Source organism: Typopeltis vanoorti, chromosome 15, assembly GCF_054136105.1.
Source record: "Typopeltis vanoorti isolate ZY-2024b chromosome 15, IOZ_Tvanoo_1.0, whole genome shotgun sequence".
In the NCBI taxonomy this organism is placed as follows: Eukaryota; Metazoa; Arthropoda; class Arachnida; order Uropygi; family Thelyphonidae; genus Typopeltis; species Typopeltis vanoorti.
In genome coordinates this window covers 32,578,578-32,593,204 of record NC_143563.1, presented here as the reverse complement: position 1 = coordinate 32,593,204, position 14,627 = coordinate 32,578,578, and the positions used below count along the sequence as shown (strand labels likewise).

Sequence of the window (14,627 nt, the reverse complement as noted above, 5' to 3'; positions counted from 1 at the left end):
CGAAAATCCTATTGATTCATTGGGACAATATATTTTAAAAAAAAATATTTCTTGGGAATACATATACTTGGGAAAGTGTATTTTTTTGCGTATCGAATAAGGTTTTGCTTGTTAATTTAATGTATATAATTATATAATTATAATTATATCTTACATTATTTATTCATATGTATTTATCCATTTGTGCATATATATATACAGTAAAACCCCGTTTTTACGTTCCCGCAATTTACGTTTTCCTGCCATATACGTAATTTTCCGTTGGTCCCGTTAAGGCCTATTCTTACGATATATTGTTTTCCCTCCATTAACAACTTGATGTGGACGTTATTTCTCGTGATTTCCGTTTTTTTTCTCGGGTGGCAATACTGATTTTCGAATCGATTTCTGCGGAAATATGCGCATCTGTTCCCAGATGGCGTTGCTTTCGGCTGTAAGTTTCGTTTCCGCCATCACGGTGACTTGCACGGTTGAAGCAGTAATGTAGTGATGAGCGATACCGTGATTTTTCAATCACAGTACGAATTAATATTGCAGAATTTCGGTTACGTAATTTAGTGTCTGAAAGTTGCTTTCAAGTTGCGGTGGAGAATTATCCATGTTAGTAACATGGAGAAAAAAAAAAAGAAAATGTATTTCTGTAGAAGAAAAGATGGCAATTCTGCGACGTGCAGATTGGCATGCCGGAACACGTGTGCATTTAGCAAAAGTTCTTGGACTCTCCGTGTTCGCTTTGAACACGATAGTAGAAAACACGTCAAGCATTGAACTCAATGCAAAGCAATCTGGTGCTATATCAAAAAAAAAAAAAAAAAAAAAAAAAAAACCGAAAAGCAAAAACAATCAACAATTAAAGATTTTTTTAAATAGATAAATGTAAGTAATTCTGAATTCATTTATATTATTATTATTATTATTATTATTATTATTTGACACTTCCATGGAGTCCAAAGACTCATCGAGGGAGAATGTGCCAACACTATCGAACGATTGATTCCACTCCAACTACTAACCGCGCTCAAACTTGATTAAGTTTTTGCGAGCGATTAAAAGCAGAGGCTCTACCAATCGACCAACTTTCTGTTATTAAATTTTGTAAACAAGTATGTAGACTCACATACTAGCAGCAAGTCATCTTTTAGCCTTTTTTTTTAATGTTTTTTTTTAAACATTTCCTGCTATTTACACTTTCCTGATATTTACACTTTTTTCCATCAATATATGTGTGTGTGTGTGTGTGTGTGTGTGTGTGTGTGTGTGTGTGTGTGTGTGTGTGTGTGTGTGTGTGTGTGTGTGTGTGTGTGTGTGTGTGTGTGTGTGTGTGTGTGTGTGTGTGTAGAAAGTTTTTTACCTTGGGTATAATATGTTAAAGATACCAAGTTATTTTAAATATAACCCTGGTTTTTTACTCCATTTCCCAAGTAAGCAAACAAACAAGTCAGTCAAGTTTGCGCCTGCAAGTGTTGCAAGTCTAGCTGACCCTGCACATAGTGCAAGTCCAAGGCAACTCGTGATAAAGGTAGATTAAGCTCTGATCACTATTCTTAATATTTATCCTTAATGCAAAGAACATCTCCTGGAGGATATGTATGATGCTATGTATTAAAGGCAAGGGGCCACTATGGTAACTTGTGTTGGTAAAATATTTCTAAACTCTGTATTACTTAAAACTTTGTATTTCTTAACCTGGCTCCCACTGATAAGACCTCAATAAAGGTCGAAACCGGTCAGGGTAGTGGCCCCTTGCCTTTAATACATAGCATCATACATCTCCTCCAGGAGATTTCCTTTGCATTAAGGATAAATATTAAGAATAGTGATCAGAGCTTAAATCTACATTTACCACGAGTTGCCTTGGACTTGCACTACGTGCAGGGTCAGCTAGACTTGCAGGCGCAAACTTGACTGACTTGTCTGTTTGCTTACCTGAGAAATGGAGTAAAAAAAACCAGGTTTATATTAAAAAAACTTGGAATCATTAACATATTATACTCAAGGTAAAAAAACTTTCTACATATATATATGGCTGTTGTACATGCTTTAAATAAAATCATTTATATGACTGTATAGCTAAATGTTTAAATAGAATATAACTAAACGCACTACTAGTTTCGTCGTTCCAGAAGATTTTATTGGGTGCATAATACATAGAAGAAAAAGAGATAAAAAAAAATTACTTGGGTACATCACCTTAGTTTTAAATTATTAATAGATTACTCACATTAAAATGAATTCGCGGACTACCCGCATTGTGCTGGTGCACGAGGACGTTTTCTCACTACCAACACTTGACTTGGCCTGACTTGACTTGACAACACTTGGCCTTAAAGTGAACAGGATTTAGTGCAATTTCTGTTGATTCCAAGATTTTTCTTTCAAGTTCATCATAGCATTTGTAAATATTTCGGATCTATCCCAGTTTATTGAGTGAATAGCGGACTGATGGTCATTGGGATCAGAAGAATTAAGCACATGACTTGATACGGTCCTCTCCCTGGTTCTACAGAGAAATCAATCGAGCTTCGATACGAAGCTCACTTGATTTCTCTGTTTTGTCTATACTATGGGGAGTTACGGCCACACCAAAGATACACACACACCTAGATACTTCGAATTGTTATGTTTAGGTTTAACTAGGCGAAGCCAGCATCGAAGCTTTCTTGGAGGAGGTGGGGGATGAATAAGGTGATCTTGCCAGAAATCAACTAAGGAACTTGTCGAAGAAAGTTTTAGAAAAAAAAAAAAAAGTGATTACTCACTCCTGAGAAAGAAACAGAATTCAAGTTATAATGGTCTTTTGACTTCCTAGCACTAAGAATGCAATCATTATTTCCATCGGGCTACACAAAAAGAAACAAACAACAAGGTGGGTACAAAGAAACACAGTTTAACTGTGCTCCTATGTATCTGGCAGTATACTGATGTATATTCACATCACGGTATTCATGAGTAAAATTATTCATTACGAAAGTATAAATACTTATTTATTCATTATCACTTACCTTTTTACCATTTCGCTGATCCTTCACTGGAAAATTTTGTTTCATTCTATGGAGAATCGACTCTTCCACAGAAATTTAAACTTCATGGATGTTTTATCAGTGAGAACAGCCCGGAAGAAGATACTGAAAAGAATATATAAGTGGACATATACATAGTGTCAGATTTTGTAATGCTATTCACTTGGGAAAAATTTTAATATGATTCAAATAAAGAAATGTTATCCAATATTACACGATGGGAAGTTAATCACTATCTTGATTCCTAATTAGTCCATTGTCTGTTTTCAGGAAATGGCAAGTGCTGAAGTATCAGATAAGATCTATCAATGCGACCTTTGCTGCAAGGTATTTACGGGACCCGTGAACTACCAGATGCATCTAGATAATGGTAAACCCGCGAAGAATTTAGCGAGCAAGGAAGGAAACGGTAACAACGAAAAAGTCGTCGATTATATGATATGCTCTGTGTGTGATGTGAGGACTACAGGCGACAAACCGTTCCAAATGCATCTACAAGGGACTCGACATCGAAAGATGTTGGAAAAAAACGATGTTCAGAAAGAAACAGAAAGCATGGAAGACCAGGAAGCTAGCGGAACATCGTCAATTGACGACGAGGTAATGGACACTACACAGTGTTTTGAAAATATGACACTGTACTGTTCAGTGTGTAATGTGACATGTTCAGGTCCTGTACCTTTTAGAGAACACGAGAGTAGCAAAAAGCACCGAAAGAAATTGGGGTTCTTTAAACCTCCGGATTCATCTTAAAAAAATCGTAATATATCATTACAACTTGCAAAATATTTCCTACTTAAAATAGATAAATGAAAGATGTTGAATTTTATGTACCTTTGGTCAATATTGAACATTATATGTAAAAGCTTGCAATCACAGATAATTTTTACGCAGAACTGAAGAAAATTTAACTTATTCTTTTGGAAGTTAATACAGTTAATATCCATTACCAAAATATTTAAACGTACAAATTTCCATCTTCACAATCATTTAGATTTCAAAGATTATTATCTCCTCTGATTCTCATGAGCGAACAATTCTAGGATGCAGATTTATTATGGTGCTTTACTGAACTGTTTTAAACTTGAAAATGCCTGTTAAAAGGAACCAACCTAAAAATCTTTCATAAGCGTCTCTAGAAAACAATGTCATTCTGATTCTGATATCCCCCCCCCTCTTTGTCTCAATTATCTTCCTGCCAGGTTTCTAAAATTACGCATACGTTTCATGCCGATATAACCTGTAATGATAATTTGTAACTTCCATGTGATATATCAAGCTAATTTTTTTAAAAATTTTGTAACCAGATTTTATGTTTTAAATAAAGTACTATTAAATGAATATCTCGATTTTTCTTTAAATTATATCAGGAAAATAATATAACCGATATTCATTCAAAAGCGGCAAATGTGTTTCACATTTCCTCTTAATATGAGATTGCAGTTAAATTAATAATACTCACTTTTTTGAAATAAGCCATCAATGAAAGATTTAAAGAGCCACATTTGGTCGCTCTTAATTATTTATCGGACATTCGATCAATTTTGAGAAATAATCTTGCTTGCTAAACTTCCATCTTGCAGGTTTTCCTCAAATCTTTGCAATTAAGTGATAAAACCTTTCCAGTTGCAAACTGAGTGTCGTGATGAGTGGATTCTCTCTTCAGATTCTCCAACCAGTGAGGGAGTGTACTTTTGTTCACACTCTTCCTCCGCTTCTTTAATGACCTTCACCCGCTTACCCCCCTCCTCTCAGGTTCTATCTATAGTTTTGCTAATAATAATAATAATAATAATAATAATAATAATAATAATAATAATAATAATAATAATAAAATGCATACCATAATTCTTCATGACAGGTCTTTAATACTCAAGCATTTCATGCTTTGCTGTATTATTTTTGGAGAGATCACCCTCTCTCTTATCTTTGATAATACCGAAATCTCCGGACAACAACAGATTCTCGTCTTGTACTGACCTAACACTACTAGCATTTGATGGCGCATGCATATCCTACTCGTACTCCAAGAAATACCGGTATTCCATGGTCAAGAAGTTTGATATTCTACTGCGAACAGTATGCACATCCCAAACCACCAAACACCTCTCTAAAAATTCTTGATGCTATTCAAAAAATATTCTTAGTGAACTACCCACGTGGCCTTCATCATTCCTTCACTTTCCTCTAAGCCACTAAAACCATGAACTGATCAATATCCATTGGCAATCCAGTTTTATAACTTTCGAAATCCAGTTTGGAGACAATCTGGGTAGAGTGAGCATCGACGGAAAAATATTTTCCAAGGTGACTCCCTATCACCACCTCTATTGTTCACCCTAGCCTGATTGCTCTAACATTAATTCTAAAGAAAACTAGCTTCGGGTATCAATCATCAAGGAAAATATCACATCTGTTATTACAGATGGACGATCTCAAATCATAAGAAACATCATGGCGAAAAATTCCGTCCCTGCACAATACAGTCCGATTCTTCAGTGAAGATATTTGTATGGAATTTGGACTTGATAAATGCGCAACACTCTCCATAGTTCTGAGAGAAAATAACAAGCAGCAAAGGAATCACGTTTGCGTGTAGAAGGAAAATTAAAATCATGTCCCAGAATTAATCTTAAATATACGTAGGAATTATATCAACCATACACGACAGGTTTCAAAACCGCATGTTTATAGGTTTCATTGTCCATGCAACATATAAGAAACAAAAGCAACTACGCAATGAATCTGATCTAGCATGGAAGGCAGTGTAATTTTGGAGGTAAAGCATAAAGAAAGGTAAACGGTTTTAAAGTCTTTCTCAAAAATGCGACCCCCAAGGTGGTCGAATATTATCTTTTTTTTTTTTAATGTGCTGAATGAAGTCTTGCTTCCATGTGATGGGATAGATCATGGACAGGTATCAGGTTGTAGAGATGATGAAAAAAAAAAGGACTTTGTTTTGTAGCAAGAAATATTTTATATTACCAAATTGGACTATTCTCACTTCACTAGAGAACGGCAAGGAAATCATGTTTAAGTAATTGATTATGGAAGACCTTGAAGATTGAGACTGTGATAAATTGCAATGCACTATACTGTCATCAGCCAAACTGTGCATAATTTGAGGTCAGTAGTTCTCTATGCCGAGACGTGGTCAAATGTTCTACAAAATGTTAAAATCAACCGCAGAAGTCACTTCAGACTTTTTTGTGTTTTGTGTCCAAAGTTGCGTAATATTGGCTAGGGATTCATTGTGAATCAAGTAGGCAAATATTAATTAGCGATCCTTCGAGTGGTAAGGAATTGTGCACGCTGTTGTTAACCATCCTCATTTTCGAGAGAATCAGGCAAGCGGAGACGGCACGATAACTTGATGGCAGAATTTTATCTTTTTTTTTTTTTTTTAATGTGCTGAATAAAGTCTTGCTTCCATGCTATGGGATAGATCATGGACAGGTCTCAGATCTCCATTAAACGGAGCAATTGTCTCACTTCCGGGATATCAAAAATCATCTCTTGCCTGAAGACAAAGACGACTATTCATCGCATGTGCGGGATTCGAATATGCAACCTGTTGGTTGAAGAGCGGTCATGTTAACCACTCGGCCAACTAGACCGGTGACCTGGCTAATGTAAGGAGAAGGGATTTTGATGACGGAGTTGGCTTTCCCTCCCCCCTCTACCAAAAAAAAGAAAAGATTTTAAACCTAGAGTATATGGAATGCCATGGGTGAGTTAATAGATAAATAATCCAAAACTCTACTTAGAACATTAAGGATTCTAACCAACAGATGGTTGTTGGAAAGTTGAGATTGATCCACTCGGTCAACCAAGCTGGCAATTAGATTATGTATATGGATTTAATATGGTTCAATTTAGGTATACTTGTTCACTACACATTTATAAAATAACTTGCTAGTTTTTCTACTTGGTACTACTGGATTACACATAAATGAGAGATTTCGCGTAGAGTGGCAGGTAGACATCTGGCCACCTTATATATCGGAAGATCTGACTTTTCTGCAATATTGTAACAGGGAAGGATGGAGAGGAAGTTCCGAAGAACAAAAGAAATAAATCAACAAAAAGTGACAGTTAAGTTAATGTTAACGGGGGGGAAAAAGAAAAAGAATGAAACAAACAAACAAAAAAAAAAAACTAATCAAATAGGCTATGGTGAAAAAAATGCTGAAGTATATTATTCCCATTTTTTTGTTTCCTTAGAGAAATGTGCTAATCTTCTAATAAAGGTTTAGAAAAGAACTTCATCGATTTTTTTTTCTTCCTATTAACAGAAAACTAATACTAAATAAGATTATTATTCTATATATTGAAATCGCTATACTAATAATGGTTTTTATTCTTTTCAAATCCAAAATAAATATTTAATTTACACTTATCCAAATTTAGATTTAACAATGAGTTTCGGGTAAAATATATAAAATAGTGGGACACGTTTTAGTTTCAGTGTTTAAATTGACTATATGTACTTATGCAAGCATTGATGAGTGTCTCAAGTAAGTGTGTTTTTTGCTTTATACTGATTACAATAATAAACCACTCTGTATCTATACAATGATTTCTACTAGCAACGTTAATAGCATAAACAAATGTAGTTATTACCGAATGGGCAGTTCGAAGAAATGAAAAAGCTCTTATCATTTACATAATACATACCAGGACTCGACTAATATGTTCGGACTCGCAATGGGCGAGCAGCTGCAGACAGGAACAAAATAGAATTTTTGTTTTATTTATTTAATAAAAATACTAATCACTTTACGAAAATCCTATTGATTCATTGGGACAATATATTTAAAAAAAATGCGTAGGGGATTCTTGGGAAAGTCTATTTTTTGCGTATCGAATAAGGTTTTGCTTGTTAATTTAATGTATATAATTATATAATTATAATTATATCTCACATTATTTATTCATATGCATTTATCCATTTGTGCATATATATATATATATATATATATATATATATATATATATATATATATATATATATATATATATATATATATATATATATATATATATATATATATATATATATATATATATATATATATATATATATATATTGTTGAAATTAGGATTTACTCGGGATGTATACATTTATAAAAATAAATTTAACTGACTAGAACCCGAGAAAGTATAACAAAAACCTTTAATACATCACAACTAGTTTCATCGGTGATCCGACTTCTTCAGGTGAGAAATAAAAACATAAGACATAAAATAACACGGTAAAAAATGAACTTTACAGCTTAATAAAAAGCAGAATAATAACAGTCATATTTGAATAGGTGACCGCGTGCTACCGTTGGCATGAGTAGAATGTGTGCGACAGCTAATTTTTGATCGCCAGTACTGGATTACTGCGCTATGGGAATCGGGTAAATTGTAGCTAAGATTATTGTTTAAATGTGAAGGGTCCAGAACTATTTCTTTTGATTCGATGATTCTTCTTTCGAATTCATCCTTGCAAATATATAAATTAGTAGTGCGTTCCCAATCAACTTGATGTGGCTGTTCTTCAAGGTTAGATCAAAAATTAGCTGTCGCACACATTCTACTCATGCCAACGGTAGCACGCGGTCACCTATTCAAATATGACTGTTATTATTCTGCTTTTTATTAAGCTGTAAAGTTCATTTTTTACCGTGTTATTTTATGTCTTATGTTTTTATTTCTCACCTGAAGAAGTCGGATCACCGATGAAACTAGTTGTGATGTATTAAAGGTTTTTGTTATACTTTCTCGGGTTCTAGTCAGTTAAATTTATTTTTATAAATATATATATATATTATATATATTTTACTCCTAATCCCAAGTAAGCAAACAGTTAAGTTTGCGCCTGAACGTTGTTCAAGTCTAAAGGTGGTGCAACACCAGGGCAACTCATTGTAGGGGTGGGTAAAGCTCTGATCTCTATTCTTAGTATTTTCCATAATGTAAAGCACATCTCACTGAGAGATGTATACTGCAATACATTATGGGTGAGGTCACTACCCAGACCGGTTTCAACCTGTTTTGAGGTCTCCTCAGTGAGTAGCTAGACCCGAAATACCACGGTTTTAGTAATACAGAGCCTTATCAACTTTACCTATACAAGTTGCTACAAGGTGTTTTTATTTTGAATAAGAATCTCTGGAGGAGATATAGATGTAAATAAGTTTTTTTTTTTTATTGCAGTATACATCTCTTAGTGAGATGTGCTTTACATTATGGAAAATACTAAGAATAGAGATCAGAGCTTTACCCACCTTTACAATGAGTTGCCCTGGTGTTGAACCACCTTTAGACTTGAACTACGTTCAGGCGCAAACTTAACTGTTTGCTTACTTGGGATTAGGAGTAAAATAACCAAGTTTAAAAAAAAATTACTTGGTAACCTTAATATATATATATATATATATATATATATATATGCGCGGTGTACACGCTTTAAAGAAAATCATTTATATGACTGTATAGCTAAATGTTTAAAGAGAATATAACTAATTTATATTTAAACGCACTACTAGTTTCGTCTTTCCAGAAGATTTTATCGGGTGATTAATACATAGAAGAAAAAGAGATTAAAAAAAATTACTTGGGTACATCACCTTAGTTTTCAATTATTAATAGATTGTAGAAAGTATTTTGCCTTGGGTGTAATAAATGTTAAAAATACCAATCTATTTTAAACCTGGTTTTACTCCATTTCCCAAGTAAGCAAACAGACAAACAAGTCAAGTTGGCGCCTGCACGTATTGGAAGTCTAGCTGCCCTCAAAGTAGTGCAAGACCAAGGCAACTCTTGGTAAAAGTAGAATAAGCTCTGATCACTAATCTTAATATTTACCCTTAATGCAAAACACATCTCCTGGAGGCGATGTATGATGCTTTGTATTAAAGGCAAGGGGCCACTACCCAGACCAGTTTCGACCTTTATTGAGGTCTCATCAGTGGGAGCCAGACTAGAAATACCAAGATTTAGTAATACCAAGGTAAAATACTTTCTACATTTATATCTCCCCCTGAGATTTTTATTTAATAAGGTTAAAACACCTTATGGTAACTTGTTCTGGTAAAATACTTATAAGCTCTGTATTACTAAATCTTGGTATTTCTAGCCTGGCTCCCACTGATGAGACCTTTGAGATGTTTTCTACAGAGAAAACAATCGAGCTTCGATACAAAGCTCACGTGATTTCTCTGATTTGTCCATAATATGGGGAGTTACGGCCACACCAAAGATACACAGCCAGCATCGAAGCTTTCTTGGAGGAGGTGTGGGATGAATAAGGTGCTCGTGCCAGAGATCAACTAAGGAACTTGCCGAATAAATTCTTAGAAAAAAAAAGTGATTACTGACGCCTGAGAAAGAAACAGAATTCAAGTTATAATGGTCTTTTGACTTCCTAGCACTAGGAATGCAATCATCATTTCCATAGGGCTACACAAAAAGAAACAAACGACAAGGTGGGTACAAAGAAACACAGTTTAACTGTATTACTTTGTATCTGGCAGTATACTGATGTATACTTACATCACGGTATTCATGAGAAAAATTATTCATTACAAAATTATAAATTCGTATTTATCCATTATCACATACCTTTTTACTACTTCGCTGACCCTTCACTGTAAAATTCTGTTTCATTCTATGGAGAATCGACTCTTCCACAGAAATTTAACCTTCATCGATGTTTCATCAGTGAGAACAGCCCGGAAGAAGATACTGAAAACAATTTAAAAATGGACGTATACATAGTGTCTGATTTTTTAATGCTATTCAGTTTGGAAATATTTTAATATGATTCAAATAAAAAATTTGTATCCTATATTACACAATGGAAAGTTAATCACTATCTTGATTCCTAATTAGTGCATTGTCTGTTTTCAGGAAATGGCAAGTGCTGAAGTATCAGATATGATCTATCAATGCGACCTTTGCGGCAAGGTATTTACAGGACCGTTGAACTACCAGATTCATCTACATACTGGTAAACACGCCAAGAATGTAGCGCAGGAAGAAAATGGTGGCAAGGAGAAAGTCCCCGATTTTATTATATGCTCTCTGTGTGGTGTGAAGACTACAGGCGACAAACCGTTCCAAATGCATCTACAAGGGACTCGACACCGAAAGATGTTGAAAAAAAACGATGTTCAGAAAGAAACAGATAGCATGGAAGACCAGGAAGCAAGCGGAACATCGTCAATTGACGACGAGATAATGGACACTTCACAACGTTTTGAAAATATGACACTGCACTGTTCAGTGTGTAATGTGACATGTTCAGGTCCTGTACCTTTTAGCGAACACGAGAGTAGCAAAAAGCACCAAAAGAAATTGGAGTTCTTAAAACCTCCAGATTCACCTTAAAAATCGTAATATATCATTGCAACTTGCAAAATGTTTTTTACTTTTTATTTTATACAATTTTATTTTATAAAATAAAAATAAAATATATATATTTTATTTTTATTTTATCGAATTTTATATGTACCGAATTTTATATCGAATTCAATATTAAATATTATATGTAAAAGCCTGCAATCCCAGATAATTTTTACGCACAACTGAAGAACTTGCAAAATGTTTCCTACTTAAAATAGATAAATGAAAGTTTAGATGTTGAATTTTTATGTACCTTTGGTCAATAATAAACATTATATATAAAAGCCTGCAATCACAGATAATTTTTACGCACAACTGAAGAAAATTTAACTTATCATTATGGAAGTTAATATAGTTAATATCCATAACCAAAATATTTAAAAGTACAAATTTCCATCTTCACAGTCATTTAGATTTCAAAGATTATTATCTCCTCTGATTCTCATGAGCGAACAATTCTAGGATGCAGATTTATTATGGTGCTTAAGTGAACTGTTTTAAACTTGAAAATGCCAGTTAAAAGGTACCAACCTAAAAATCTTTCATAAGCGTCTCTAGGAACCAATGTCCTTAAGATTCCTCCCCCCCTCTTTGTCTCGGTTAGCGTCCTAGTCAGGTTTCTGAAATTTTGCATACGTTTCATGCCGAAGAATACAACCTGTAATGATAACTAGTAACTTCCAGGTGATATATCAAGCTAATTTTTTAATTTTATAACCAGATTTTATGTTTTAAATAAAGTACTATTAAATTCATATCTCGATTTGTCTTTAAATTATGTCAGGAAAATAATATAACCAATATTCAATCAAAAGCGGCAAATGCATTTTACATTTGCTCTTATACCTTCTACCATGAAATTGTAGTTAAATTAATAATACTTTTTTTTTTAAACAAGCCATCAATGGAAAGATTTAAGGAACCACATGCGGTCGCTCATAGTTATTTACCGGACATGCGATCAAATTTGGGGAGTAAGCTTGCTTGCTAAACTTCCATCTAGCGAATTGTCCTCAAACCTTTGCAATTAAGTGACAAAACGTTTCTGGTTGTAAACTGAGTGTCTTGATGAATGGATTTCTCTCTTCTGATTCTCCAACCTGTGAGGGAGTATACTTTCGTTCACCCTCTTCCTCCTCTACTTAAATGACCTTCACTCGCTGATCCCCCCCCCCTGAGGTTCTATCTATAGTTTAATTAATAATAATAATAATAATACTAAAATGCATACCATAATTCTTCATGACAGGTCTTTAATACCCAAGCATTTCATGTGCTTTCCTATATTATTTTTGGAGAGATTACCCTCTCTCTTATCTTTGATAATACCGAAATCTCCGGACAACAACAGATTCTCATCTTGTATTGACAACTTCTAGCATTTGCTGGCATAGGCACAGCCTACTCGTACTCCAATAAATATTCTATGTTGAAGAAGTTTGATATTCTACTGCCAACCATATGCACATCCCAAACCACCAAAAACCTCTCTAAAAATTCTTGATACTATTCAAAAAATATTCTTAATGAACACCCACCTGACCTTCGTCATTCCTTCACTTTCCTCTAAGCCACTAAAACCATGAACGGATCATTATCCATTGGCAATCCAGTTTGAAAACTATCGAACCAAATTCTCATCCTCTTCTTTCATTATCAACTTCTGCCATCTGCAGCAATCTTCCTTGCGTAGTGCTTAGAAGGATAGTTGAACTTCTAGTTGTTCAAAAAAAAAAAAATCATTATGTTCCTTTTCTCTGTTTAGCCCCGTTGTCCACATTCATCGCTGATGTTACAGCTTTGCAACTTCCTGTTTGAGTGCGTACGTGCGTGCGTGTGTTATACACATACTGAATCTATAATAAAGTTTACAATTCTGAATTATGGAACACGAACAGTGTTGAACAGGAAAGAATTACGATTCTTGATTTTAAAGTGCTTCAAAATTCTTTGTGAAATAATTAGATACTGGGAACATGATTAATCCTCTTAGATATTAAAATATTCACAATCTAGTCGGCCCGCCTGTTTAATCAGTAATCTCTAGAATATTGTGAATAATATGAGAATTGGTGAACACATCAGTATCTAGCAATCAGGATTGCACCCTTCCTTATGTGTACACTGATGCCACTGAATTATGTTCACCTGTCTAATATTAACTGCACAGCTTTCGCAAAGATAACAGACTGTAACTACCTCACCATTGAGTCCAGTGGATGTCTCATGAAGTTGCCTTGAATCAATAGGCGTGTGTAAGGCATCCAATACTAACAGAGGAGAATGCAATATCTATGTCTCACAACACATTCCCAGCATCGAAGGATAGAGGTAAAGGTGAAATGGGATTCCCGGATACGATTTTCAAGGGTCCACGCGTCAATTTTTTTCTGCTTTTTATTTCCACTTTAGAGGGTCCGGTAAGTTGTTTTCCATAGGCCCAGCGTTAGATGCCAACGCCTCGGCACGTTCAATCAAGGCAAAGAGGCTCTTACTCTTTTTTTTTTTTTTTTTGAATAAAAGGGATTAGAAGATTTACTTTATTATTTTAATCTCCGCTAACTCTGTTTTTAAAAATAAATAGAACAGAAGCAAATCGGCATTTAGCGTACTACGCGCGCTGAAGATCTAGTTATACAATAAAAATGAGATTCCTAAAAATGTCTAAAATTTCTCTGCAAAACATTTACAGAGAAACCCGTACAATGTTCTCTGCGATTTGCAATGCATCCAACATTCTCTGGTGTACTGATTACATTATATTCTTTTTAAATACAAGTTCTTCATACCTGAAATCGCTCATTCTTTTAATAAATGAGTAACCATACAGTTTCCACAATTCCGATGCCTTTCTGCTTGTCATCTCTATGAAAACATGATAAAAAAAAAAGAAAGAAAGAAAGAAATATAAAACTAAATTACAAGACATAGATTTGATATTGCACATATATTCAACTAAATTAAATTCTAGTACCAACTGACAAGTTTCTTCTCCATCCAAGATGCTGATGTACTGTGAATTTGTAAAACTCTCGTGCAGTGGCGCACCCAGAGGAAGGGGGGGGGGGCAAGGGGCCCGGGCACCCCCCAAATAAAAGGAAAAAACACTAGAAAAATTTCCAAAAATCTTTTCCTAATTAAAATTCATTTTTTTTATTTATGTTGTGTGCTACTTATGAATTAGCAATCACTGCAGATGCTCAGTTATAGGTC

General features: G+C 34.4%; 1 protein-coding gene across 1 annotated transcript; it reads left to right on the top strand.

Annotated features, from left to right (window-relative positions):
• The first annotated feature begins 3,293 nt into the window (after positions 1-3,293).
• Positions 3,294-3,773, top strand: LOC150098579 (zinc finger protein 346-like). Its single transcript, XM_090405270.1, has one exon. It carries the CDS (start codon positions 3,294-3,296, stop codon positions 3,771-3,773), a length of 480 nt encoding a protein of 159 aa, XP_090261396.1.
• Positions 3,774-14,627: the final 10,854 nt, after the last annotated feature.